Genomic DNA, 25,729 nt, shown 5'->3' with positions numbered 1-25,729 from the left:
GCAACCTGCTCTGGAGTGTCCGAATCTAGTTTCTCCCCAACATTACTCTGTTTGTCATTTCTAACAGCCCCCTCCCAAGGCTGTCCAGGGTACAAAGTCTCAGCATTCAACATGCCTAATGTGGGTGTCTTTTCCTGGGATCCAGTATTTCTTTACAACAATGACACTGGCAACACCTACTTGTCTTTTTTAAAACCAGATCTTTCTTGCCTGTATGTTGGTGCAGTGGTGGCAATATTTAGTGTTTAGCAATGGCTTCGAGAGGTTTGCAAAGGAAACTCAGAAAGTCTTGGAAGAGTTTTCTTAAATCCTGGGACTTTGATAAAGTTATGTCATAATTGTCTAGATTGTAGAAACTAGTGTTGTTGCCATAATCCCTTATCCAGGGAATCCCTTACTTTCTGCCATACTTTTCAATGGCCGTAATGTGTAATCAGAAACAGTGGGATGGCTCCTATTACTCAACTCAGTGCCTTATGTGGATCATCTCATCCCCTCCCTACAAACACCCTAAGAGGAATTCGGTATTATTTTTCTGGAGATTATAAATGGGGAAACTGAGGCTCATAGGAGCTAAATGACTCGCTCAAGACCACCTGACTAGTTAATTGAAGACTCAGTGTCAAACCAAGGATTTTCTGGCCACAGATTCTAAGGTGATTCTTCACCTTGGGGTGTACCATCTCACGATGGACAAAGATGTACGTCTTCTGTGTATTAAGGATAAGAGAGGTCTTAGAACTGTGAAAAAGGAAGTAAATAATTCCATTTTTAAATGCCTCACCCTCAGAGATTTCAAAATACTTTGCAATAATTCCACCTAGGCTGCAGTATATGTATCTGTCCCTGATGGGAGAGATGATAGTTTACCCACTAGAGGTCTCAGTACATTCTCACTGGTTCGGCTTCATGTTTTCGTGAACATCCCAAAGTTCCTAATTGTTTATTCTGATGAGAAGCGCGGGTCTCCCCTTTGAAGCTAAAGCATAAAGTGTGCCTCTCAGCCTGAGCTCTTTTCTTCCCAGGCCTTGGGACAGGCCAGTGGGAACTTTCTGAGACTCCAAAACCCAAATGAATCCAGATTCACCATTTTTCTTTAATTGGTGGAGGCCGATTTGTTTTGCTCCAAGGCGCGTCAGAGCCCGCAGTGTGAGCATTGTGCCCCAAGAGTTAGCCCGTTTCATCGTCCTTCATTAGGATGCAAGGGGAAGTCCCGGCCCGTCAACTGGGCCGGGGGAACAAAGGCAACATGGAAATTAGAGCAGGACGATGAATCCCTTGCTCTCCACTTTTTCAAAACAAGATTCTGACCATTTACTCGAGGACCCATTTTGTCGTTGTGTTCCATACAAAGAAACAGGAAACTTCAGAGGGAAGAAGGGGCCCCAGTTTCCTACACGGTGGCCCAGGGAGGCTGGAGGTTGCTGACGGTGTTGGCAGGAGGCTAGCTTGGCCTCAAGGCCGAGGAGGGGGCTGTTCCCCTTGTTATGCTTCCGAGGAGGTCACCCAGGCACCAGGGAAGTTTTTCCTCCTTCGGAAGCAATCTAGGGCAGGTGAGGCCTGGGGTAGCGGACCTTGAAGACTGTCCCATCGGGGCTCTCACACCTTCTTGACTGCTGGTAGTAGGCCAAATCTAGCTGATTATTTTGTATTCTTTAACCTGTCCCACAAAAGTCTGAAGGATAAATTTCTCCCCAGACCAATGGAATTCCTTTGAAAATAAATTCATTTCCAGCTTGACAAGGATAGATCCTAGTTTCTGAAATGCAGATCCCAAGTCTTATTTTGAGGACAGGTGTTGATAATGAATGGCTCATCTTCTAAATTGCCAAAACCTTTTAGTGACCAAAGTAGCTCTCAAAATCAAAATATGTGTACCCTTTCAATGAACAGTTCAGCATCTAAGAATTTATCTTACAAAAATATTTCTACGTATGAGCAAAGAAATATATGTAAGGATATTCATTGCAGTGCTCTTCATAATAGCAAAATATTAAAAGCAATATCAAGTCCATCTTAAGGACTTGGATGAATATATAATTATATTAATACATTCAGCCATACAATGAATACTCAGCAATCATTTTTTCAAATCAGTATAACAACATGGACAGATCTCGAAAAAATATCCGTAACATGGGGACTGAAAATCAATTGAAAAATTGTATGAATACTTAATCCACTTGTGTTTAAAACAAGGTTTTTCAACCTTGGCGCTACTGATCTTTGAGCCAGATAACTGTTGTAGGGCCTGTCCTGTGCGTTGTAGGATATTTAGCAGCATCCCTGGCCTCTACCCACTAGATGCCAGCAACACACCACCTCACTTCTACAATTATCACAACCAACACTGTTTCCAGACATTGCCAAATGTCCCCTGTGGGTAGAGACGGAGAGCAAAATCACCCCGGTTGAGAACCACTGGTTTAAAATAATGGCACATAGATCACTTAGGTTTGCATACCATAGGAAAAAAAGTCTAGAAGAATAGCCACCAAGTTTCTTACAATGCTTCCACTGGGAACCAGGATTGGGCAGGAAAAAACAACGTTCTTTTTTTATTCTATACACCTCTGTACTGTTTGATTTTTTTGACATATATTTCTGCAATTAAGTAGAAAATCTACTTCTATTCCACTCCACTCACAGACATACACATACATAAGGAAAATAAAGAGAATAGTTTCTATCGGGAGATTGCACATCAGAATTCTATTTGGAAAAGAGAAACAGATGAGCTCTACCTGGGAAGGGAAGTCCTTTAAGAGGACTCGCTAATGGGACATAATGGTAATCAGAGTTCATCAGTCAAGCATCTGGAGTCTCACCAAAACATACAGCAAGTGTCGTGTCTGAGAGATTGTGAACTAAATGAGAAACATGAAATTATGGCCTCTGGTTTTGAATTTGATGGGGACCAGTGTCTTGCATTCTCTGCTTCAAATCACTCGTCTGCAAAACTGAGCATCTACCTTTCCACAAAGACTTGAAGAGATCATTAAAGCAGCACCTATGAAATGGTTTCCCCTCATCAGATGTGGCACTGCATAAATAAAAGAATTCTCATTAATATTGATTTTGGTCATTAATATTGATTTTAAAGCTTTTTTTTTTTTTTATAAAAGAGCCTAGTCTAATTTGGGCACTTAAGAGTTTGGGGAATCCCGGATGCTTGGGTTTCTTCCTAATTTCAAAATAATTCCTGCCAGAATTTTTTGAATTTGTTGGTATCCTCATGAGGAAAACAAGAAAATAAATCTTTTCGTTCTTTTTTGCTTTTCTAACTGATAGACTGCTCTGGAAAAATTGCTAACTAAGGTTTACTCAGAAATTATAACGTAAACTGCCATAGCCACTTTTTGTGATGTATCCCCCAGTGAGTTAGTTGAAACTCGTGCCAAATTTCCTAGAAGGAAAAATGAACCTGGATCTTATAGAAAACAGACAAACAAAAAACATTTAGTCCCCCCATATCAATGCCAGTAAATGACATATCAGATATCCATCAGTAACACCTTCACCTTGCTATAACTACACGGTACTAAGGGAATTACGGCTTTTGAACAATATTTTGAAAACCAGCAAGGGAGAATTTTCCTGCCCATCTATGCTGATGTTTTAAAGTAATTTGAGACAGTTTGTGAATTAAGTTATGAATCAGGTCATGGTGATATATTTTACATTCTTTTTTCATTATGTTTCTTTTTTTCTTGATAGAATAACAATGCTGAGAAATCTGTTTTGACTCACAAGCTACCAATGAATATTTTAATCATAAGTTTTGGACCAATTTATTTTTCTTTCCTAATTTGACTCAGCTTCTTAAAGGCATTTTGGCTTTATTTGGTGATATTTTACTTCTTTCCAATTCTACTCTTCTTTATCAAAGGATTGTGTAGTTCGTTCATCAAGAAATTAAGCCTTTCCTCTTTTTGTTTCCTCCTCTGAATCCAAAGAGTGAAGCTCAGGATTTGCCATTGTCAAGAAACTAGAATTGCTCTACATACAAATTCTTGAAGCCAAGAGAATGTAACATTTCTCTGGTCTGCCTCGCACACAACATGGCAGGCTCAAATGAGGCAAGAACCACAAAGTAGAACATCATTTTCTACATCTCTAGCATAGTCACACTCAAGTCAGCTGTGCCAAACCAGGGCAAGGATGCTTTTAGTAGAAATCAATGGCACACACAGGGACCCACTATTGAAACCATGGTTTCCATCTGCATTGTTTGCAAGAAAACATTAGTGAAAATTAATTCAAAACATACACAAATTTTAGAGAATACTGCCAGACCAGGCTGTTAGATGACCAACAGAACACCTGTGCATGCTAGTTAGAAGCGACTGTAGTAGACACTGTTGGTGCTCTGCCCTCGGGTCTATTTTCAGTGTTTCTGTGGGCCCTTTTCCCCTCCCCATCCTATGGTATTTTACTTCCAATGGACTGTATCTGTGACTCTCTTTCAGGGAACTACTCAGGAGCTACTGGAACCACTTTGCCCACATGCATAGAAAGCCAAGTGTGTCCACGGTTTATGTCCTCCAGTCCCCCAAGGCAGTCTGTACCCAACGACTGATTGCTGTGGGGATATGAAAGCCCAGATCCCTTGCCTTAAAGCTAGAACATTACGCTAAAGAGTAATGTACATTCCAGATCTCATGACAGGTTAACATTGGGGTTGGTATTTTGCCTGAAATCGCACCCCTACTTGGCCTCCTTCCCTTCCCAGGTCAGCTTCCCACTCCCCTATCAACTTCTCCAGGGAGCCTGTCTTTAACACTTCCCTTGTGTACACATTCTCAACTCATGATCTGCTTTGGGGAAATCTACCTAGGACACTATCTGTCCTCCTTTGCTCTCCCCCAAATTCTTGTTCTTATGCACATCTCATTCCATGCTGATGGCTTCCATCTGTGACACCTGTTTTTGGTCTGGTAGCCAAGGCCTTATATATGACATGTGTTAAAACATGACCATATAGTTTGTCATCCAATTCACGACACTTTGCCCATGAAAGAGTATGCTACTAATAATTTTGCTCAGCAAAATGTATAGACTGAGATTATCCCTGAGAAACTGGAGCTCATGGTCACCCTAAATATCTACCCCCTCATTGCAGGGCTTCAAGATGTGCAATAACTCACATTGGAGTCTGTGAATGATGCCTGGAGTATAAATCTAAAATATAGATCTTAGAATGGACAGGGATACAGACTGAGCCACAGGAAAGTTTGTTGACCTTTTTTCAGTGTTTTCAGTGTTTTTGAGCTCTGAATATTACTGGAGGCCATTGTATCTTTCTCAGAGATATTTGCAGCAAGTGATGATTGGAAATGCCAATGGACAAACCTAAGAAGTTGCAGACAACCTGACTCAGAAGCAGCTCTGCCCTTCTGAGAACCACTCACTGGGAGTGTCCACACTGTGTGCCATCTTGGACAGACCAGCCTAGACATCAAGAAAGAGTAGGCCCTGCAAGCTCTTAAAATCCTTCCATACCAAGCCCCATCTGACACCTTAACTCCCACTTAGGAAGCATACTCACGATTTTCACAGCGCTGCCCAGTATAGCCTGCCAAGCAGGCACACTTGTAAGATCCAGCCTTGTCAAGGACGCACGTGCCGTCATGGAAACAAGGGGATGAGGAGCATGCTGTAAGAGAAAAGGCATCCCTCAGTGCCACTGTGCATTGAGTTGATGTCTTCAGGCCCAGAGTCTTGACCAAAGTCTTTTAATTGCTTATTAAAGTCTTCTTGCAATGTTTTTTATTCCCTTTACTGAATTCATGTTATGATTATTTGAAAATGCCTAAAATAGATACTCATTAAATATCAAATGTTGGTGATATTATTTGATGTTTTTGAGGGCCCCAGAAGTATGCTTAACACTGCTATATTCTGAAGACCACAAGGCAATGCAAACAACAATATTAAACTGATGAAAGCAGAGCCATGCTTGTATCTCTCCCATAGGGATTTCAGTGTACGGAGACATCTTTGGGTAGCTGAAGACCATCTTTTTTCAAATAAAAGCTCAGCATCCTGGCTACAGGGGCAATACAACTGGAAGACAATCTTTATGACATTGTTGAAGGTATATTCAATAATTTCCAAACTTATATTCTGTAATCATTAGTCCCTTGAGATGTTGATATGTTTTACTGAGGGTTCTGAGCTCAAATATGTTAGAGAAATGTTGCTTACTTTCAATGCTAATTAACCAGATTTCCTTACTGCAGAACTTCTCAGTTCAATGCCCTAATATACATTGTGAGTTTCCTAAAATACATTGTGAATTTCAAGCTCATTTGACCTCAAAGCATGCATTTTACAAGGCATCCTGGGGACTATTTTTCTACAGAAAAGATTTTGAGAAACACTCATCTGTGTGTTATCCATCAATCCTACATTCATTTATCCCAATGTAGAAGTAAATTCCTTGGCTCAGTTCAACAAATCTGTATTGAGTACTTGCTCTGTGGAAGGCATGGGAGCAATACAAAGATGAACAGGACATCCTATTTACCAGATTAAAGCTACTTGAAGAAAATATAAAACAACTATGACTTGAAGTATATAGTTAGTGTATTATGAAGAAAGAAGAGGCAATGACATTCAAAAAAGGGTAAAGTTATAGCTTGTTGGAGCAAGAGAAAAGATTTAGGAGAGGAGAAATAATGTAGTAGGGACTGTGAAGGATGGATTTTGATGTGCAGGTTGCAGACAGGTGACTTTAGCCAGAGGAAATATCTTGAGAGCAAGTGAACAAAATGTTTGAAAAATGGGAAGTGGTATTATTTGACAGCATTGATAAAACGCAGGCCAGTATTGCCAAAGTTCTCCAAGGGAGGTTGAGAAGGTCATTTCAGAGGAGAAAGACATTCTCCTGACTGTCCCTCAGTCCCAGAGTCACAGACCAGCCAGTCACTGCTGCCCCTACCTGGTTTGCTGACTGTCCTAAGCCCCCACAGATGCATCTCACTTGGGACCTTGCTCAGCCTATACCTGCAGGGTGTCACCAAGGGATGAGGATTCAGCCATAGGCTGATCACACCACAGCAGCAAAGCCTCAGAACTCCCAGGCCCTGCACAGCTCCACAGGGGGCAGGCACAGAGACTGGAAAGAGCACCTGCCGAGACTTCCTGTAGGCAGCATCCTGAAAGAGTGGTAGACAGGGGAGCAGGGTCTCCTGGCCTTGCTGAACAGACAGGACTGAAGAAACACTGATTATTTAGCCACCCACCTTCTTTCCCGAGACTTTCATGTCATACCCTGTAAATAAGGAAACCTTAATGATCCGAATACTATTACAAGTTCTTTTTTAATTCAGTTTTTTTTTAAATCAAACTTCAAGCATGTGTTTATGTTGTAAAACCTGATGCAATCTGATCTCAGAATGATGAGAGTGGGGTGATGGCTTAGGATTGAGCATTTTGTTCAGTTTGGTCAAATCCTACTTCCTAATGTGATCACAGTAAGAATTACAGTCAGGCTTAGAGTTACTCATCAAGTCAATAACATTTACCATTATAGTCTTTTAATACCTATTTTATAGATGGCAAGCAGAGGGTAAGGGTATGCCTAGGGTTAGGCAGCTGTTTAGTTCTTACTATGTACCAGACTATGTTAAGCTCTCCATTTGTTCTGTCTCTCAGAGCCTCTTTAATGGAGAAGGATCTACTATTACTCCCTTATCACTATCATAATTCCTAATGATCACTATCATTAGGAAACAGAGGCCCAGAGGGGTAGAAGAACTTACCCAAGGTCACACAGCTTGATCTTTCAGAGATCTAAAGCCAATGCTCTCAACCATGAGAGGTCCCCTTGTGTAAGCTCTAGAGCCGAACAGCTTGGGTACAAATCCCTGGTTCTGCCCCTATATCTGTGTGACCTCAGACAAGTCATTCAGCCTCTCTGTGCTTTAGCCACTGCATTTGTATAAGGGAGATAATTCCTAGTTCTGGTTCTGGGTAAGCTTTTCTGAAATATACCTTGCTATTCTTTTTTCTCAGTGTGTAGGCTGTTTCTGAGAACACAGTCTGCTAAGTTTTAATAAGCCTGAGAGGAAGAAAGGAAGGGACATGGAAAGGAGGTATTTGTCTGGAGCAAGCCACAAAATGCCACATTTGTCTCATTGGCCTTTACCTGTGATCTCCTCAAAAATGGCATGGAAGCCATCGAAATTCTTCGAGCCATCAGAATGGAAGAGGACGTGGAGTGAGGATCCCGTGCTCTGGATAGGAGCTGGCCGCTCATTGCCACAGACACGTTTGATGATCTGGCCGTCGCGGTTGTCTCCATCACGAACCTCAACATAGTCATACTGGCACATGTAGTCAAACTCCAGGCTCAACATGACAAACCTGCGGGTGGACAGGGTGACAGAGGGAAGCAGATGGGTCCTGGAAGTCCTGAGACCGCTGGGCACATTCAAGGCCAGATGAGGAACAGGCCTGAGGAACAGATGGCGTCATTGGCCTGCTCTGATAGGAAAATGGTCCTCGGAGGTTGGCGAATTTCTCTTAGTGGAGAAGTATGAATTTGTGCACTGTTTGTACGTATACGCACATGCAAGTGCTTGCCCAGGTAGAGCAAGGTGCCATAATCCATGCAGAGAGTCTTTGCATGTGTTCGTCACTTTTCCAGGGCCCTTTTTCCTCCCAGTCTGCGTGGCTGGTTCCTTCCTATCCTCAGGCCTAAGCTTAAATATTCTCTCCTCAAAGAGGCTTCCCTGACCACTCTTTCCAAAGAAGATCCCTTATTTTTCTCATAATATAGACATAAATTTTAACTTCTTATATTTACCTCCTTGGCTTTTTGTGTGTGGATGTGTGGCCTGTCTTCTCCACTAGCCTGCAAGTTACTTGAAGGCAGGGAGGAACACCTGTCTCGTTCCACGGTTTTCACAGTGTCCAGCACAGTGCCTGGCCTATGGAGATGCTACAGATATTGCCAAATATATGACTGAATGGTTACGTTATTGTAATTTTATAGTTGGAGAATGAAAAAAAGCTCATATTGTTTTGCAAGACTAAATAAAGGGGAAAAAAGAACAACAACAAAAAACCTCTGCACACTCTTCTGTTTGATGGAAGAATCAGAAGGTAATTATCTTCTAGGCGACGATAATTCTCACCCAAAGAGCAGACAAAGTAGCACCAAGTCAGAATTTCAGGGGTTAAGGAAACCTGATACATCCATGCTTATCCAAAAGGGGTCTTGGGTTTGAAAACATTGAGATACACCAGATTGGAAACACAGAAGATGACATTAAGCCCCCAAGTCCAAAAGACAAGAAAAGCAGCAGCCACATCCCAGGGCAAGACAGGCAAAAGCATTTTTCCAGGATTTCCAAGGGAATACCTGAGTATCAAGTTCACAAAATGTATATCTGTATCTTCTTCTCCACACTCTGGAGAAAAAAATAGAAATAGAAAGGCTCATAACTGCTGCCTAAAATGTTGGGAGTAGGGATATTTCTGCCAACTACAGTAAAAACCCAACACACCAGCATTAGGGAACACTGGAATATAGTGACAAAGAGTATATCGATTTTAAATGTTCTAAAAGGTACTAATAACAAAGAAATCCAATAATCGAGTTTCATCAGTGTTTACTTCACAAAAGGGTTGATCACAGTGCTTTTGGGGTGTAGGTCCTGTGAATCGCACTTTGTACAGCCTGCTCTAACATCTAAGAGGACACCTGATTTCTTATCCAGATGCCACCACGCGCTCACTGTGTGTGTTAAGGAATCAGCTTCTTCTCTTGGCCTTGATATCTTTGTCCGCAGAGTAATGGAGAGGCTACTACCTGACAGAAACCACAGTTTTTCCTGAAGCTGAAGAGACATTGCAACTATATTTGCGTTCATGCATTCATTTGTTCTTTTGTTCACTTACTGAACACATATTTCTGGAGGCCAGCTCTGTCCCAGACACTGTCCTAGGTGCTGTCAGCATTGCAGTGCCCCAACTACCAACTAGACACGTGCCAGCCCTCATGGAGATTAATTCTGGGTTAGAAGATAGATAATAAGCAAGGAGACTAAAAAACAAGGTAATTTTAGAGTGCTGAGTGCTGCGAATCAAATTAACCAGGTAAGCGCATGAAAAGTGACTAAGGTCTTAAGTTTCTGACACAATGTGGTCAAAGAAGCCCCCTCTGAGGATGTGCTAGCTGGGCAGAGGTTTAAATGATGCAGTAGAGCCAGCCATGTGAAGGTCATGGGGGCAGAGTGGTCCAGGCAGGGGAATCTGTAAGTGCAAAGGCCCTGGGGCAATGATGAGGTTAGCATGTTCGAGGAACTGGAAGAAAGCCAGGGATGCTGCAAGGTGGTGAATGAAGGGGAGAGTGATAGGATCCGAGGCCAGCGAGGGGAGCCTGCAACCGACCTTGTGTGGTAAGGAAACTAGCTTTTATTCCAAGTCTATAGGAAGCCACTGAAAGGTTTCAACAAGGGGATAATGCAGATTTTAAAGGCTCCCTGCAGCCACTCTGCAGAGAGGAGATGGCAGAGCTGGCAGGAGTGGAAGCCAGGAAGCCAGTTAGGAGGGCATGACAGAATCCCAGTGGGAGATGGGCGTGGCTTGAAGCAGAATGGTGACAGTGGTGACAGAGAGCTGTGGATGGACTATTTTTCAAGTAAGAAAATAGATTTTGTGGTGGTCTGGTGGTAGGTGAAGGAAAAGGGGCATCGGGCACACCTTCTGGGCTTTGGGGCTGAACATTGTGTCTATACTTCCAAGTGTTTCCATCATTATTACTATCCCTGGCCAGGTGCTCCAGACTTAACTTGAGGAAAACAAATCCACACATTTCCATGCCTCCCTAAGGCCCTTTCCTGGGCAGCTAATATGCTTCTCAATCCTCCACAGTTTTGCTATTTTAGAATTTCCTTTTGCATCTTGGATTTTGGAGAAGCTCCTGAGAGGCCCAGAGGGGACCATTGGTCTTGGTTCCTGAGCTGCTGAAATATTAACATGCAGCATTTAACACCTACCTTTGTCATCCCTGCAGACTCAGCCTTGAGCCCACTGGGCAGAACAGTGTGGTTCATCGCTTGTTCCTTGAGCCAGCCTTCCTCTAGGAATTAATGAGACTCATTCCCAACCCCAGGTCCTCAGGGAGTAGAAACACAATCTGACAAGCTCTAGTTTTGAAGAGGAAGATTGAGAAGGGGACCTGTTTTGCTGGATTTTTCTAATTCAGGGTACCATGTTGCCCCTCCTGGAGGACAGAGAGACATTCAAGAAGCCAGGTAGCATGTGGTAACCTCTGTGTCCATTTATCCACCCAGAAAATACTTAGTGAAAGCCTGTGCCCTAGGGGATCAGGGATTTTAAATCCATTCACTGTCACCACAGGGTTAAAATGAGAAGAGCTAAGTGGACAATGACCCTAGCCATTCTAAGGGTGAGTGAGGAAAAGGGGAGGTGTTTTTCAGGAGAGAGAAGATACGCTGGAGTCAGAAAGCAGTTCTTTTGGCATTTATTCGTGCGACAAGTGTTTATCATGCAACTATAGTGTGCCATGAACTGTTCCAGCACGATGATGCAGTCATGAACAGCTCTCACCAAACAGGTCCCTTGTGTAGCATTTATCAATAGTTACAATAAAACAGGGTCTATACTTTGGACTATGGCATAAACAACATTTGCAAGGGCCCTAAAGCTCCATAAAAAGAAATGACTCGTCTTCCACACAGGTGAGAGAATTAGTTTATTTGTTGTGGGATGTTTGCTTTTTTCTGAAAGCTCCAATTAAAGGAGCTGTGACAAGCATCAACCCCAATCTAAAGTATAATTCTTTGAAAGTTAGGCCTGTGCCTTTTATTTCTTTACATCCCTCCCATAGGAACCAGCCCGGTCCTGAGTAAGTAGGAAACACTGTTGAAGATTTGTGGATGGGTAGATTGCTCTCAGTATTTTGCTTTGTTGGTGTTATCCTTGGGTCAAAATCATCTGAGCCCTACACTTCTAAGGCAGTGATGACAAGCATTTAGTTGGCTGTAGTTTCAGCCAGGCCTTATCCCAGAGAATCACAGAGTGGTAAAGAGAAAGGCTCCAACATATATAAAGGCTCCAGAGGATTCCAGTGACCAAGAGCCTTCTATCCCATTGCTGTGTCCTTAAAACCTCAGACTCCTTAGTTCTGACCCCAGCTCCTTACCTTAGTTGGATGATAAACCCAGGTTTAGTATGAATGGTCCATTCGCAGTGAGCATTTAGGGGATAGCTTTCCAACAAAATCTGACCCTTTGGGGCTCGCAGAACCTGGCCGCAACCTAAGAAAAGAAGAAAAGATTGGGACATAAAAATGGAGGTCAATAGGAAAGAGACTGGAGAAGGTCTCAAAGAGACTTTGAGCTCATGTCAGACCCCTGAGAACAGGATGAATAAGGAAAAGGAAGAAGGAAATTAATATTTCTCAAGCAGCTGGCAACGTGCCAGGCAATTTACATAGATTAATTCATTTAATCCACCCAACAGCTTTGGGAAGGGAAGCGGTGTCCTCACAATTTTCCAGCTGGGAAAACAGATAGATCAGAGAGTTAAATAAATAACTTGTCTAGCCACTAAGTGACAGAGCAAAGACTCAAACCTAGCTGTGTTTGAATGTAAAGTTTAAGCCACCCTATCATCCTTCCTCTCGAGGCCTGACAAATACCAGCCTGCTGCCCCTACCTTAAAAGGCTCAGAAAGTAGACCCTCCCCATAGCTCTACTCTCTTCCCTCCACCATCCAGGCAGGAAATCAAGGCACTAATTTATTCTATGAGCAGTCATGTAATAAATGCCTCTTTAAAGCATGACAGTGGAAAGGAGAGATGATTTCCAACCAGTTGGACTGGATTGATGATTTTCTCATTTTTTTCTTGCTCCCAACTCCTTTCGTTCAAATAAACTCCTATCAAGATCACCAATAAAACTAAATGTATCAAAAAGGGGCTCCTGGTTAAAGCAGAAGGAGGGGCCCAAAACCCTCCACCCCAACCCTTACCTAGTCTGCTGAGTTACCTCCAAGGAATCCCTAAGATTTGAAAACCACTGTACTGAATAGTCTTTAAATTAGATCATGTTTTCTAGTGTTAAGATAAGCACAGGTATAGCAGATGCACTGTATTTTTGTAACCAAAAGTTTGGGGAAAATGTCTTGAAGTGGCTCTACGGAAAAATTATTTGGATAATGAAATAAATGATATTCTCTACCTGGGGGTGGCACACTATGATCCTTGGGCCAAATATAGCCCACTGCCTGCTTTTGTAAGTAAAGTTTTATTGGAACACAGTGACACCCATTCATTTATGTATTGCCTATGGCTGTTTTTGGACTATCATGGCAGAGTTAAATAATTATAGCAAGAGACAGTAGGCCCCATAAAATGAAAATACTTACTATCCAGCTCTTTACATAAAAAGTTTACCTTCCCTATTTCTATACAGAAATCCAGATTGCCTTCTTAAACTCTGGATACATAGTTATATTCAATAACTCCCCAAAAGTATAAGATTTCATAACTGAAAATAAAAATATTATCAGTGGATACTGCACCATGGCAAGATCACAGTAGTAACATTTCTAGTGTTAGGAAAAGAGCCCAAACTCCACTTTTGACAAAGCTATGAGGTCTGAGGCTTCTTACTTTTGTGAAAACTACTGCCAGGTCATACAATCTATCTCTTCACTAAGATCTTTATTGCTGCTGCCCTGTGCCAATGATGGGAAGCATCATCCACTAGTTTCCACTTGGGGCTTCTGTCTAGTCCCAGCCTCCATCATCTGTCTCTTTGTAATCTCATCTCCTCCTTGATCTCCTGGTGATACGGTCTGGCTGTGTCCCCACCCAAATCTCACCTTTGTAGTTCCCATAATCCCCACATGTCATAGAAGGGACTTGGTGGGAGGTAACTGAATCATGTGAGTGGTTACTCTCATGTTGTTCCCTAAACTCAGATGCCAGGAAGTTAGAAGACTGTAAATCGTTGTCCTAATGGTAAAGCAGTGGTTAAGAACAGAGACTGCAGAATCTGACTGGCTTAGTTTGAAACTCAGCTTTATTTTCCCTAGCTGTGCAGCCTTGGGCAAGTTACTTCCTCTATCAGAACCTCAGTCAACTTGAATCAAATGTGAATAAAAGTGGTAGCGACTGTATACGGTTTTGTAAGGCTTAAATCAAATTGTGCATGGCAAACTCAGGAAAATGAGTAAATGTTAGCTGTCTGTATTGAGTGGCAGAGCAGAGATTTGACCTTGGATCTGTGTAGCATCAATGCTGAGTCTTTGCTGGTATGTTAAACTGTCTTTGGGGCATTCTGACCCAGTTCTCTCCCACTCCATTTTGAAACGGCAGAATTTTTCCACCCCTGAGAGAGATACATGGAATCTTTGCCCGCTCCCTTTTTATAATGCACGTTCCTTCTTCCTGCACACCTCACACTCCTCATCGCCCCCATCTACCCATCTGCTGCTGGGCTACGGAAGCGATATGTGGGGTGTGAGAGACAACAAAACAGGCCTTCCTGCACAGCCCCCGCCCTCAGGGATGGGCAGCTTCCCAGCCTGCAAGGTGTTAAATCCCAGCTCCCTCAGCAAACCTCCTGCTGGGGATCCCAAATTAGAACCAGCAGCAAATGCTGCCAGCCTGCTCCCAGTTTCTTCTCTCCATATGGAAGCTGGAAGCAGACAGCTGTGCCTCAGGCCCCTCCCCAAATCCAAGGGAAGGCAGCGCTCATCTCCATTTAGGCTTCCTTGGCACATCCATTTGGGCTTTGGCCAGCTCCAGGGTCTCTTGCAGTCTCTAGAGGGCTCAGTTCCCATCCTCAACCAGGTGTCCGATCCCTGGCCATGTGAAATGCTGGACCACCTGTTCCTGTAGGCTCAGGGGCTGTCCTTCAGAAGTAGCCAGGATTCTAAACACATGCAACATCTCCATTCTTCTTAATGAGGTTCCTTTTCACTCTGAAGGGGAGGGCAGAGTTGGCCCCAAGATGGGGAACAACTTCCAAACAACCAGAGACAAAGGGGCCACTTCTTGGAAATGTGCTTGGAAGAAGGAATATTAGGGAAACAGCAAGAGGAGGAGGGAGCTGCACTCCCCCCCCCACATCAAGGAACGCCTTAAATTCCCTCTCCACTCTTGCCTCTACTTGGAGAGCTGGTGAGCCTGGGTCCAGGGGCAGCCTGACTACACCTCTCTGTCCAGGGCAGAACAGTGAACACAGCTGAGTGTCCCTGCCAAGGAAGTATCACTGGCCAACCTAGCAGGTGGTCCTGAGTCTGAAAGACCAGAGCAGGCAAAGAGCCTGGAAGATGTGCTCAGATTCCTTAACAATGTCTTACTGCAGGAGAAGAGGGGTATAGGTGTGTGCGTGTGTGTATGTGTGTTTGTGTGTATGTAGTGATATCTGTCAGTGAAGCTGGACTGTGCCCTGAGCTCTCAAATTCTGGCATCGTCGCCAATCTTCCCCCATGACTACATTCCCAAACAGAAGGGGCAGTTGGATAGACCCTGCTTCTACAGAACTGAAAGGAAATCTTTATTAATTTCTAGACCAGTAAGACAGCTGGAAAAGGCTCTCAACAAAAATGAACACCCTTAGCCTCATTCAAAAGTCTCTTATCTTCAGCATTTGGTGCAGGGAAGGAGATTGCGGGAGAGACACACACACTTCTAAGAAGTGGTTGGGTTTTGTTTTTCTTTACCGTTTCCTCTTAGAAAGAAAAGGAGGACTTAAAAAAAAATTCAGAGAGAGGCATTTGCATTTTCTCTCCTCCTTCAAAGATGACACAGTCTGTGATGCCAGCCAGGGTCCAAATCTTAGTTCGACCACTTTCTAGTTGTGTGACTCTAAAAAAGGCCACTGTATTTTCTGAGCCAAGGTCTCTCATTTGGAAATGAGAATATTTGTACCTACAACAATGTGTTTTTCTCACTCGTCTTGGGGATTAAATGAGATATTGTATGTAAAGCACTTAGCACAGCACCTGGTACATAAAAATGCTCAATAAGTGGCAACAAATACTGTTATTTTTCTAGAGTCTTGTCTGGATCTGAGGCACTGACTGTTTTGGTCCAGGAATCACAGGGGACAGCTCAGGTTCTGACCCACTGCTCCAGGGATCATGAGAGCCTCATCTCATCATTGACTAGAATCCTAAACTCATCAGGCTTAGCATCCCAGACAGTGATAGCAGAGCCAAAGCTTGGATGATGAAGACCCCAAGGGCCTCCCACATCAAGAGACGGTTTCGTGGAGAGGATAAAAGAAGGGGCCCTGGGGCTGGCTTCTGAATTTGCATCTTGGCTCTGCCACTTACAAGCTGTATGACAGCAGAAAAGTTATTTATCCCTCTGTGCCTGAGTGTCCTCGTCTGTCACATTGCTGTGACAAGGGTTGCAATGGGGATTAAATGAGTCAGCACAGGAAGGTACTCCAAACAATGCCTGGTTCATAGTAAGTACTAAGTGTTGGCTTTTATCAGGGGCTCAGGTGTTCATCAGGAACAATGACAGGTCCTCAGCTCAGCCTGTGAGTTGACCTGTAACCCCAATACACCTGACTCTATGATGACTGTTTATTGAGTTGTCTGCCTGCCCCATGACACAGTTCCACAAGAGCAGGGATATCATCTGTCCTGTTTACACCTATACGTCCATCAAGTCAGTGCTCAATTACCATAGCTACTAACTGAATGAATGGTTAGACCAAAAAACCAATTCAAAATTATTCCTGTCCAAACAAACCATTTTTAAAGCCCCTCCCCACCACCCTGTGTCCAATGACCTGTCCATTCAGTTGAGAAAATGATTGTCCAGAAAGAATAGCATTTTCCAGTTGGTTTCTTTTTTATTGTTTGTTCAGTGCTAGGGTTTCCATTTTGTTCTTTTAAATACTTTCCAAATCTCTCCTGAATTTCTTTTTCTTTTTATTGTTATTTTACTTTAAATTTCAGGATACATGTGCAGAATGTGCAGGTTTGTTACATAGGAATACGTGTGCCATGGTGGTTTGCTGCATCTGTCTACCCATCATCTAGGTTTTAAGCCCTGCATGCATTAGATATTTGTCCTGATGTTCTCCCTCCCCTCACTCCCCACCCCCGGACAGGCCCTGGTGTGTGTTGTTTCCTTCCCTGTGTCCATGTATTCTCATCGTTGAGCTCCCACTTATTGTGACAACATGTGGTGTTTGGTTTTCTGTTCGTGTGTTAGTTTGCTGAGGGTGATGCCTTCCAGCTTCATCCAGGTCCCTGCAAAGGACATGATCTCATTCCTTTTTATGGCTACATAGTATTCCATGATGTATTATATATCTCATTTTCTTTATCAAATCTGTCACTGATAGGCATTTGGGTTGGTTTCATATCTTTTCGATTGTACATAGTGCTGCAATAAACATACATGTGCATATGTCTCTATAGTAGAAAGATTCATATTCCTTTGGGTATATACCCAATAAAGGAACTGCTGGGTCAAATGGTATTTCTGGTTCTAGATCCTTGAGGAATCACCATGCTGTCTTCCACAATGGCGGAACTAATTTACATTCCCACCAACAGTTTAAAAGCTTTCCTATTTCTCCACAGCCTCACCAGTATCTATTGTTTCTTGACTTTTTAACAACCGCCATTCTGACTGGCATGAGATAGTATCTCATTGTGTTTCTAATTTGCATTTCTCTAATAATAGTGATGTTAAGCTTTTTTTATATGTTTATTGGCTGCATAAATATCTTCTTGTTTTGTTTATTTGTCTATTTGTTTGTTTGTTTGTTTTGAGAAGAGTCTTGCTCCCTTGCTCAGGCTGGAGTGCAGTGGCATGACCTTGGCTCACTGCAACCTCTACCTCCCGGGTTCAAACGATTTTCCTGCCTCAGCCTCCCAAGTAGATGGGAGTACAGATGCACACCACCACGCCTAGCTAATTTCTGTATTTTTAGTAGAGATGGGGTTTCACCATGTTGGTCAGGCTGGTGACAAACTCCTGATCTCACGTGATCTACCACCTCAGCCTCCCAAAGTGCTGGTATTACAGGCATGAGCCACCTTGCCTGGCCATAAATGTTTTCTTTTGAGAAGTGCCTGTTCATATCTTTTGTCCACTTTTTGATGGGTTTTTTTCTTGTAAATTTGTTTAAGTTCCTTGTAGATTCTGGATATCAGACCTTTGTCAGATGGGTAGATTACAAAAATGTTCTCCCATTCTGTAGGTTGCCTGTTTGTTCTGATGATAGTTTCTTTTGCTGTGCAGACGCTTTTTAGTCTAATTAGGTTCCATTTGTCAATTTTAGCTTATGTTGCAATTGCTTTTGGCATTTTCGTCATAAAGTCTTTGCCCATGCCTATGTCCTGAATGGTGTTGCCTATGTTTTCTTCTAGGGTTTTTATAGTTTTGGGCTTTACATTTAAGCCTTTAATCCATCTTGAGTTAATTTTTAAGGTGTAAGGAAGGGGTCCAGTTTCAGTTTTCTGCATATGGCTGGCCAGTTTTCCCAGAACCATTTATTAAACAGGGAATTCTTTCCTCATTGCTTGTTTTTGTCAGGTCTGTTGAAGATCAGATGATTGTAGATGTGTGGTGTTCTTTCTGAGGTCTCTGTTCTGTTCCATTGGTCTATATGTCTGTTTTGGCACCAGCACCATGCTGTTTTGATTACTGTAGCCTTGTAGTATAGTTTGAAGTCAGGTAGCTTGATGCCTCCAGCTTTATTCTTTTTGCTTAGGATTGTTTTGGCTATACGGGTTCTTTTTTGGTTCTATATGGCATTTAAAGTATTTTTTTTTTCTAAATCTGTAAAAAACATAAATGATAGCTTGACGGGAATAGCATTGGATCTATAAATTACTTTGGGCAGTATGGCCATTTTCACAATATTGATTCTTCCTATCCATGAAGATGGAATGTTTTTCCATGTGTTTGTGTCCTCTCTTATTTCCTTGAGTAGTGGTTTGTAGTTCTCCTTGAAGAGGTCCTTTACATCCCTTGTTATCTGTATTCCTAGGTGTTTTGTTCTCTTTGTAGCAATTGTGAATGGGAGTTCATTCATTATTTGGCTCTCTGCTTGTCTATTGTTGGTGTATAGGAATGTTTGTGATTTTTGCTCATTGATTTTGTGAATTTTTCATGTCTTCATCCATTATATTCATCTTTTCTTGTCAATCTTTTAGTGCATTATTTTAAAGTTATATAAAAGTTTCTTGTTTGAAAATTTCCATTTCATCATCCATGCTCTATTTCTTTTGACTGGGTGTTCTCTTAAATGTAGATCTTATTTTCTTGCTTCTTCACAAAAGGAGATCTATTGTTTCCTTTGATTGGAAATGCCCTTTCCTCTATTACGTTGGCAGGAGAACTGATGAGGGATAAATCAGTTCAACACAATCAAGGGTTAAGCTGATTTGGGGCAGGACTGAAGCTATAACCTCACCAGAAGAGCCTTGAAATTCAAACTCCATAAACTTAAGGAAATCTGTCTTTGATTTTCATCTCCTCCTTCCCCTAGCTTCCTGCACTCCCATGACTACAAGACTGGGAAGCTGTGAGCCCATGAGACTGTGAGACTTTGAGACCACAGGCTTATGAAGCTGTAAGGTGACGACATCCCAAGATCTCCTGCTTCGTAGCCTCGTTCCAGCCTCTGCTTGCACAGCTAAATTCCATTTAAGAAAATACTTGGTGGAGAGGATTATCTTTGCCTTGGTGTCTCCTCTAGATTTAAGTTCAAGCAGTCAGCCCACAGATTCAAAAGTTTTCCTGGCCCTCCTCCTCCTCTGTTAGGCCCCTTCCTGCACTTGCCGTGCCCCCAACCTCAGCAGCTGCCTTCACGTATGAAGCATCCCGAATCTCTTGCTCATCCTGGAAGAACTCATCCCTCTGGAGTTTAAATTCTTTTCGATTTCATATTCACAGACATATTATGGCTTTAAAGAAAATTGTTATTTTCTTTGGTTTAATCTAGTGATTTCTTACTGTTCAAGCAGGAGGGAAGGTCTTTCACATCCTTCTATACCTTCATCAGAAGCTGAGCTATGATTGATGAGTTCTTTAATAACATAAAATCCTCTACAAAGATTTAAACATTAATTCTCTGGGGTCAAAGAGCTTCAGTACATAAAATATAAAATACTATTTGCCATACAATACTTTGTCTAGTGAAGACTACCTCCTTGTGTCCAGTGTGTATTCTTTACCCTTAAAGACTTCTCTTTTATTATCTTTCTTCTCTGGCCCTTTATGGATTTCTTCCCCTGCCCCCTAAAACAACAACTAACAAACAGAGCTCATTTCATGGCTCTGGATTATAAGAACAGCATCCACCAGTTATTGAGCACTTACTATATACCAGACTCTATCCACCATTTATCGAGCACTTACTATATATCAGACTCCATATTAAGGGATTTATAGACAGTTCTTCACTTAAACTTCACAAAAACTCTGAGGGCCACTATGAGAGTCCCAATTTTGTAAATGAGGAAACTGAGATTCACAAAGATTGGGTAACTTTGCCCAAAGCCAGGAAAGGAATACAGATTAAATCCAAGCCCAGGCTGCTAACTGCCACCTAATACCATCCCCAGTTTGAATCAACCTGGGCATTGTTCTTCTTCTGGGAGCATCAAGACACAAAAGGCTGGAGCGAGATGAAGCAGTTTTCAGTGACACCACCCTAGGGGATTCCACAACTCCCCTGGAGGGCAGCCCCAAAAGTCAGTAACACACAGCTTTGTAAGCCTTTTCCCCACTCCCCTTAAGTTTGCTCTTAATCATTCCTGCTTATGGCTCAGGAATCAGCCTGCACAAATCCTCTTCCTCTCTGATAACTCTTGCCCTACAAACATTTTTGGGCATGGCTTATGGCCAGTTCCTCTGTTTCTCTGCCTCTGTCCAAAATATGACTAAGAAGATAAATGTATTAAGGACCTATAATCTCTCCCCATAAATCCTCTCATCTGGGTTGCTTTCGTATCCTCCTCAGATGCCCAGTATCCTTCAAGGACTGAAAGGCTGGGATCACTGCCATGCCAGCTAGAAGTGTGGCATTCTGGGTCACTCTTGGGCCCTCCTGCTGCTCATCTTTTTTGATGGCCAAGGAACTCAGCCTAGGGCCAAGCTAAACCAACACCAGTCTGGTGGTCAGCAGTAGAAGTCAGCAGAGTGGTTCCATTTCAGAACTCAACTTTTGAGTTTAAGAAACCCTAAGAGGAAGCCTTGGTTTCGACTTTGGATATCAGCACCTCTAATAGCCAGCACCCAAATCGCAGTTCCTAAATACAATTTCCCACTATAAGAAACCAGGATGCATGGAGAAATGGCTGGTTTCAAGACCTGGCATAGAAAATCAAGGTGAACTTAAAACATTTGAGGGTGAGGGGTAGAATGCAAGTAAGTGCTCAAGGAGCAATGAGGTGTAGCCAGCTTAAAGGGCCAAATCTGAAACAATCTAAGCATCAAAAGAAAAAATATGATAACACTAAGAAACAGAAAAAAATTAAAATTCATGAGTCTCATAGTGCAGAAAAAGAGAGACAGCCAGATGTTGGAGAATGATAAAAAGTGGCGAATCCTGGAAAGGAGCATGTGGATGTATGCTATTTCAACTCTCTGTAGAACTGAAATTTTTACATTAAAAAGTAGAGAAAGGTAAAAAGAACAGCTCTTTTTTTTAAATGGCATCAAGTGCCACTAGCTCCTAGTCTGGATATTCTGAGATTACCAAACCAATCTTTCCTGGACAGAAAGATGTGAATGAGTTCTCTCCTGGGCTCAATAGCCTCAGGTCGTTTGCCCATCCTCCTGGATAATACAACCTGTCAATGGTTATGCATGAATCAATTGCATAATGAATTTTAAGGTCATCATTAGTTAGGTTAGTAACACAAACATTGTCAAGGACAGTGAGCATATAAAGGTGCTACTGCATCTGTTCAGTGCCAGATGCTCTCTAATTCGCATATAAAACAGCTCTGATACTTCTGGCACTTGTCCGCCACTCCTCCCTCCTTCTAAGGCTCTGTATAGTACTCAGGAAAAACAAAAAAAAATGCCCAGGCTCTTCAGAGACACTCAGAAGGAAGCGCCTTCAGGATAACGTTGTCTGAAAGGATCACTTGGGCGCCATCTAGTGGGAAAATGCTTACACTGCCATGGGGCTCCAGCGCTATGTCCCAGCCATACACAGGCCACCCTTAACATACGCGGGCGGCATAGTGCTCAGCACCAGGCGGGCATTCAACAAAGAGTGGAATGAATTACTTCTTCCTATGAATTCCCTGCATGTATGTTTAGTGCCACTATGAGGTGAGTGTGATAAGAAACTAATAACATCATATTGATGTTTTCTTATGGTCAAGCACCGTTTCCACAGATGGATTGTAAACTCATTGCAGAATCATTGTATTCCCTGGTGCCTAGCCCAGTGCTCCATAAGAAATGCTCCATCAGTGCTCATGGTGGTGGTAACATACACTGTGTGGAATGAGGCTTTCAGAACAAGCAAAATGGAATTGAACAAGCACCACTGAACCAACACAGGATCGGATAGGAATCTGACCATTAGTTTGTTTTTTAAATTGCATAGCATTGACCACACTCCATTTGTTTTTAACTTTAAAAAAAAATCTCCTCTCTAAACCAAAAGCTCTAAGATGTCAGAGACCATGTCCGTCTGGCTTATCATTGTACATCCAGTACCTGGATGCATCCATTCAAGAAATATCTTTTGACTGGATGGGTAGATTAATGAAGGAAGGTGTGAGCTCTCTGTTCTACCTGCCTAGGTGATAGACTAGTTGCTCTGAGCCAGTTCTACTGTCCTTGAGAAAGCCTGGACCCTCACATGGACACGATCACCAGTCCAACCAGTGAGGCTCCATAAAAAGCCTCTCACACCAAGGCGCAACCCAAGACTCGAACAGTAGGTGCTATTTAAAAAGACACATGCTCAGGATTTCTGAATATTAATATTTTCTGTTTCATAACATTTGGGTAACTACTATCTTTGTTTTGTTACCATTTGCTTTATTGACCTCGTGCATGCAAATATTCTTTCCCTCCTGTCCCCTGTACCCTGAACAAACCCCCTTACTCACATGGAGTGACTGGAGTATTGTTTAGAAATATTTATCCACCCTGCTTCCTTGAGGATGGCATAAACTTCCCTACTTCACTCATTGGTAACTTAGCCATGTGACTCCTTTTGGCCAGTGGAATATGGGTGAGTGTGATGTGCACAGAGGCCTTATGTGCACCTGTGTGTTTGGCTTCGCCTCTTGTGCTTCTGCGACCCACCCTGAGAAGGGCATCCTCTTATGGCTGCTTTCCCTTCTGCCTGAGCCCTGCAGCCTGGAACACAACCAACCCAGACCAGCCCAGTTGAAATCAGTGGAACCCCTGCCAACTCACAGACCCAGACCCATAAGAAAGAAAAACAAACATTTGTCCTTTGAGATTGTTAGTTACCCAGAAAAAAAAAAAAAAAAAAAAAAAAAAAAAAAAAAAAACACTTTAACACCACCACCCATGAAAGTTTCAACTTAGAAACTCTCCGACCATAATACCCCTCCCACCTACATGTTCCATTACTTTATTACCACCAAGCCTGCTTTTCCACTTAAGACTTCCTGTCCCTGTTCCCCCTCTACCAGGTTCTTTCTGGTTTCATGTCCTTCTCAATTGGGATCCTTGGTCAGTCACGTCTCAGCTTATTCTTGGATCAACAAAACAACTGGTTTTATTCCCTTCTGCTACTGCACTTCTGGAAAGTATCAGTCAATGTCCTAACTGACTGCATCATCTCCCTAAGAACTCTGGCTTCAACTAGGTCCTCCGTCTTGCTTGCACATGCTTTAAGCTTAACACCAGCTGGTGCCTTTTCTTGTTCCTCAGGTGGCTGCCCCAAACCTTTGGTACTTTCAAGCCCCAGCCTCTCTTCTACTCATTCTCAGCAGAGATTTCACTCCCTACTTCTCAGAGAAAACAGGGAAACTCACCAGCGGGAGGCAGGCTAGGACCGTGGTTAAGAACAAGAATAAGGGGTCTGGAATCATCCTGGGCTTTACCCTAAGTGTATGGCCTCAGGCAAGTTTCTTCACAGCTCTGAGCCTCAGTTTCATTATCTATAAAGTGGGAGTATGTATTTTCATAGGGTATTTTCATAGGGTACAGATAAAACAAGACATGGCACACAAAGTCCTCAGCACACTTCCTACCACATAATTACGAACAAACCAGATATGCTACCTATAAATAATTCTTTCCCTCCTGGCTCAGTCTAGGACAGAAAAGGAAACTCCCTCTCCTTTAACTCTCACTTTTGTTCTTGATCTCACAGGAAGTTCTTCTCCTTCAGCATAACATGGTCTTACCTTCTTCAGTTATTCTTACTCTAATATCTTCAGTCTCTCCTACTGACATGTTACTCACATTAGCTTAAAACCTGTTTCACCCTTTCCCATCTTTTTTTTTTTTTTTTTTTGAGAGACAGAGATGAGGTCTTGCTCTGTTGCTCAGGCTGGAATGCAGTAGTGCAATCATAGCTCACTGCGGTTTCAAAATCCTTGGCTGCAGAAGTGATTCTCCCTCCTCAGTCTCTTGAGTAGCTAGCACTACAGGCATGCACCACCATGCCTGGCTGATATTTTTTTAATATTGTACAGAGACAGAATCTTTTATTGTTGATCAGTCTGGCCTCGAACTCTTATCCTCAAGTAACCTGACTGCCTCATCCTCCCAAAGTGTTGGGATTACAGGTATGAACCACTGCACCTTTCCCATGCAATTAAGATGGCCTTTCCCATCTTAATTGGTATTTTTCCACAGCAGTTTATTTACTTGTATAAACTATCACCTTAATTCTCCCCTTCCTTGCTTGATTAAGCTTATTTAAAAGTTGTCTGTATTCTTTACGTCCATTTTTCACCCTTCAAATCTTGACTTTTTTTTTTTTTTTTTTTTTTTTTTTTGAAACTGTCTCACTCTGCCCAGGCTAGAGTGCAGTGGCATGGCTAATTTTTGTATTGTTTGCAGAGATGGGTTTTCGCCATGTTGCTCAGGCTGGTCTTGAACTTCTGGGCTCAAGTGATCCACCTGCCTTGGCCTCCCAAAGTGCTGGGCTTTCAGGCATGAGCCACTGTGCCCCACCAAATCTTTATATGAAGCTGCTATTGCTCAGGTCACCAATCACATGCTAGCCATCAAATACAAAAACCTCTTTACTGCCTTCATCCTATGTGACCTTTCTGCCTTATTTTGAAACACTGCCCCCAGCTTCCAGAACCCTACTCCTTCCTGGTTCTCCTGCCATCTCTCTATCTTTTCCCATCTCCTTCCTGGTTTTCTCTTCCTTTCTTTTGACATCTGTTGCTATTTCCTCTGCCCATGGTGCTCTGTTCACCTCATACTTCCATCTATAACAGCCATATGCATTTCTCAAGTCTACAAAATTATCTCGAGCTCCAGACACCTATTTCCTACTGTTTGCAGGGTCTCCTATAGGTGTCCAAATTCCAACTTGTCTCAGGTTGAACTCACCTTCTTTCCCCCACCAAACCTCTTCCCTTTTATTATTCATGTAACAGCATCAACTTCTAGAGAGTTGATCAAACTAAGAATTTGAAAGGTAAACTCTTGAGGTTCCTCACCCCTACCTTCAGTGAGTCTTGAGTCCTGTCACTTCTTCCTTTAAGCTCTTCTAATTCTAGTCTCCCTTCTTCATCCCCT

At 42.6% G+C, this 25,729-nt stretch overlaps 1 protein-coding gene across 2 annotated transcripts in view; it reads right to left on the bottom strand.

The window, feature by feature from the left end:
- Positions 1 to 25,729, bottom strand: part of PAMR1 (peptidase domain containing associated with muscle regeneration 1) — a 97,580-nt gene that overhangs the window by 29,451 nt on the left and 42,400 nt on the right. For both annotated transcript variants that reach the window (XM_037999516.2, XM_037999517.2), the window contains exons 4-6: positions 12,179 to 12,293; positions 8,153 to 8,370; positions 5,549 to 5,656 (exon numbers count right to left, since the gene is read on the bottom strand). In XM_037999516.2, the coding sequence (XP_037855444.1) occupies positions 5,549 to 5,656; positions 8,153 to 8,370; positions 12,179 to 12,293 (441 nt within the window). The remainder of the gene's footprint in view (positions 1 to 5,548; positions 5,657 to 8,152; positions 8,371 to 12,178; positions 12,294 to 25,729) is intronic.

The sequence above is a fragment of the Chlorocebus sabaeus genome, chromosome 1 (assembly GCF_047675955.1).
Source record: "Chlorocebus sabaeus isolate Y175 chromosome 1, mChlSab1.0.hap1, whole genome shotgun sequence".
NCBI lineage: Eukaryota > Metazoa > Chordata > Mammalia > Primates > Cercopithecidae > Chlorocebus > Chlorocebus sabaeus.
Note: the sequence above shows the minus strand (reverse complement) of the source record. Positions and strands in the feature narration are given on the sequence as shown.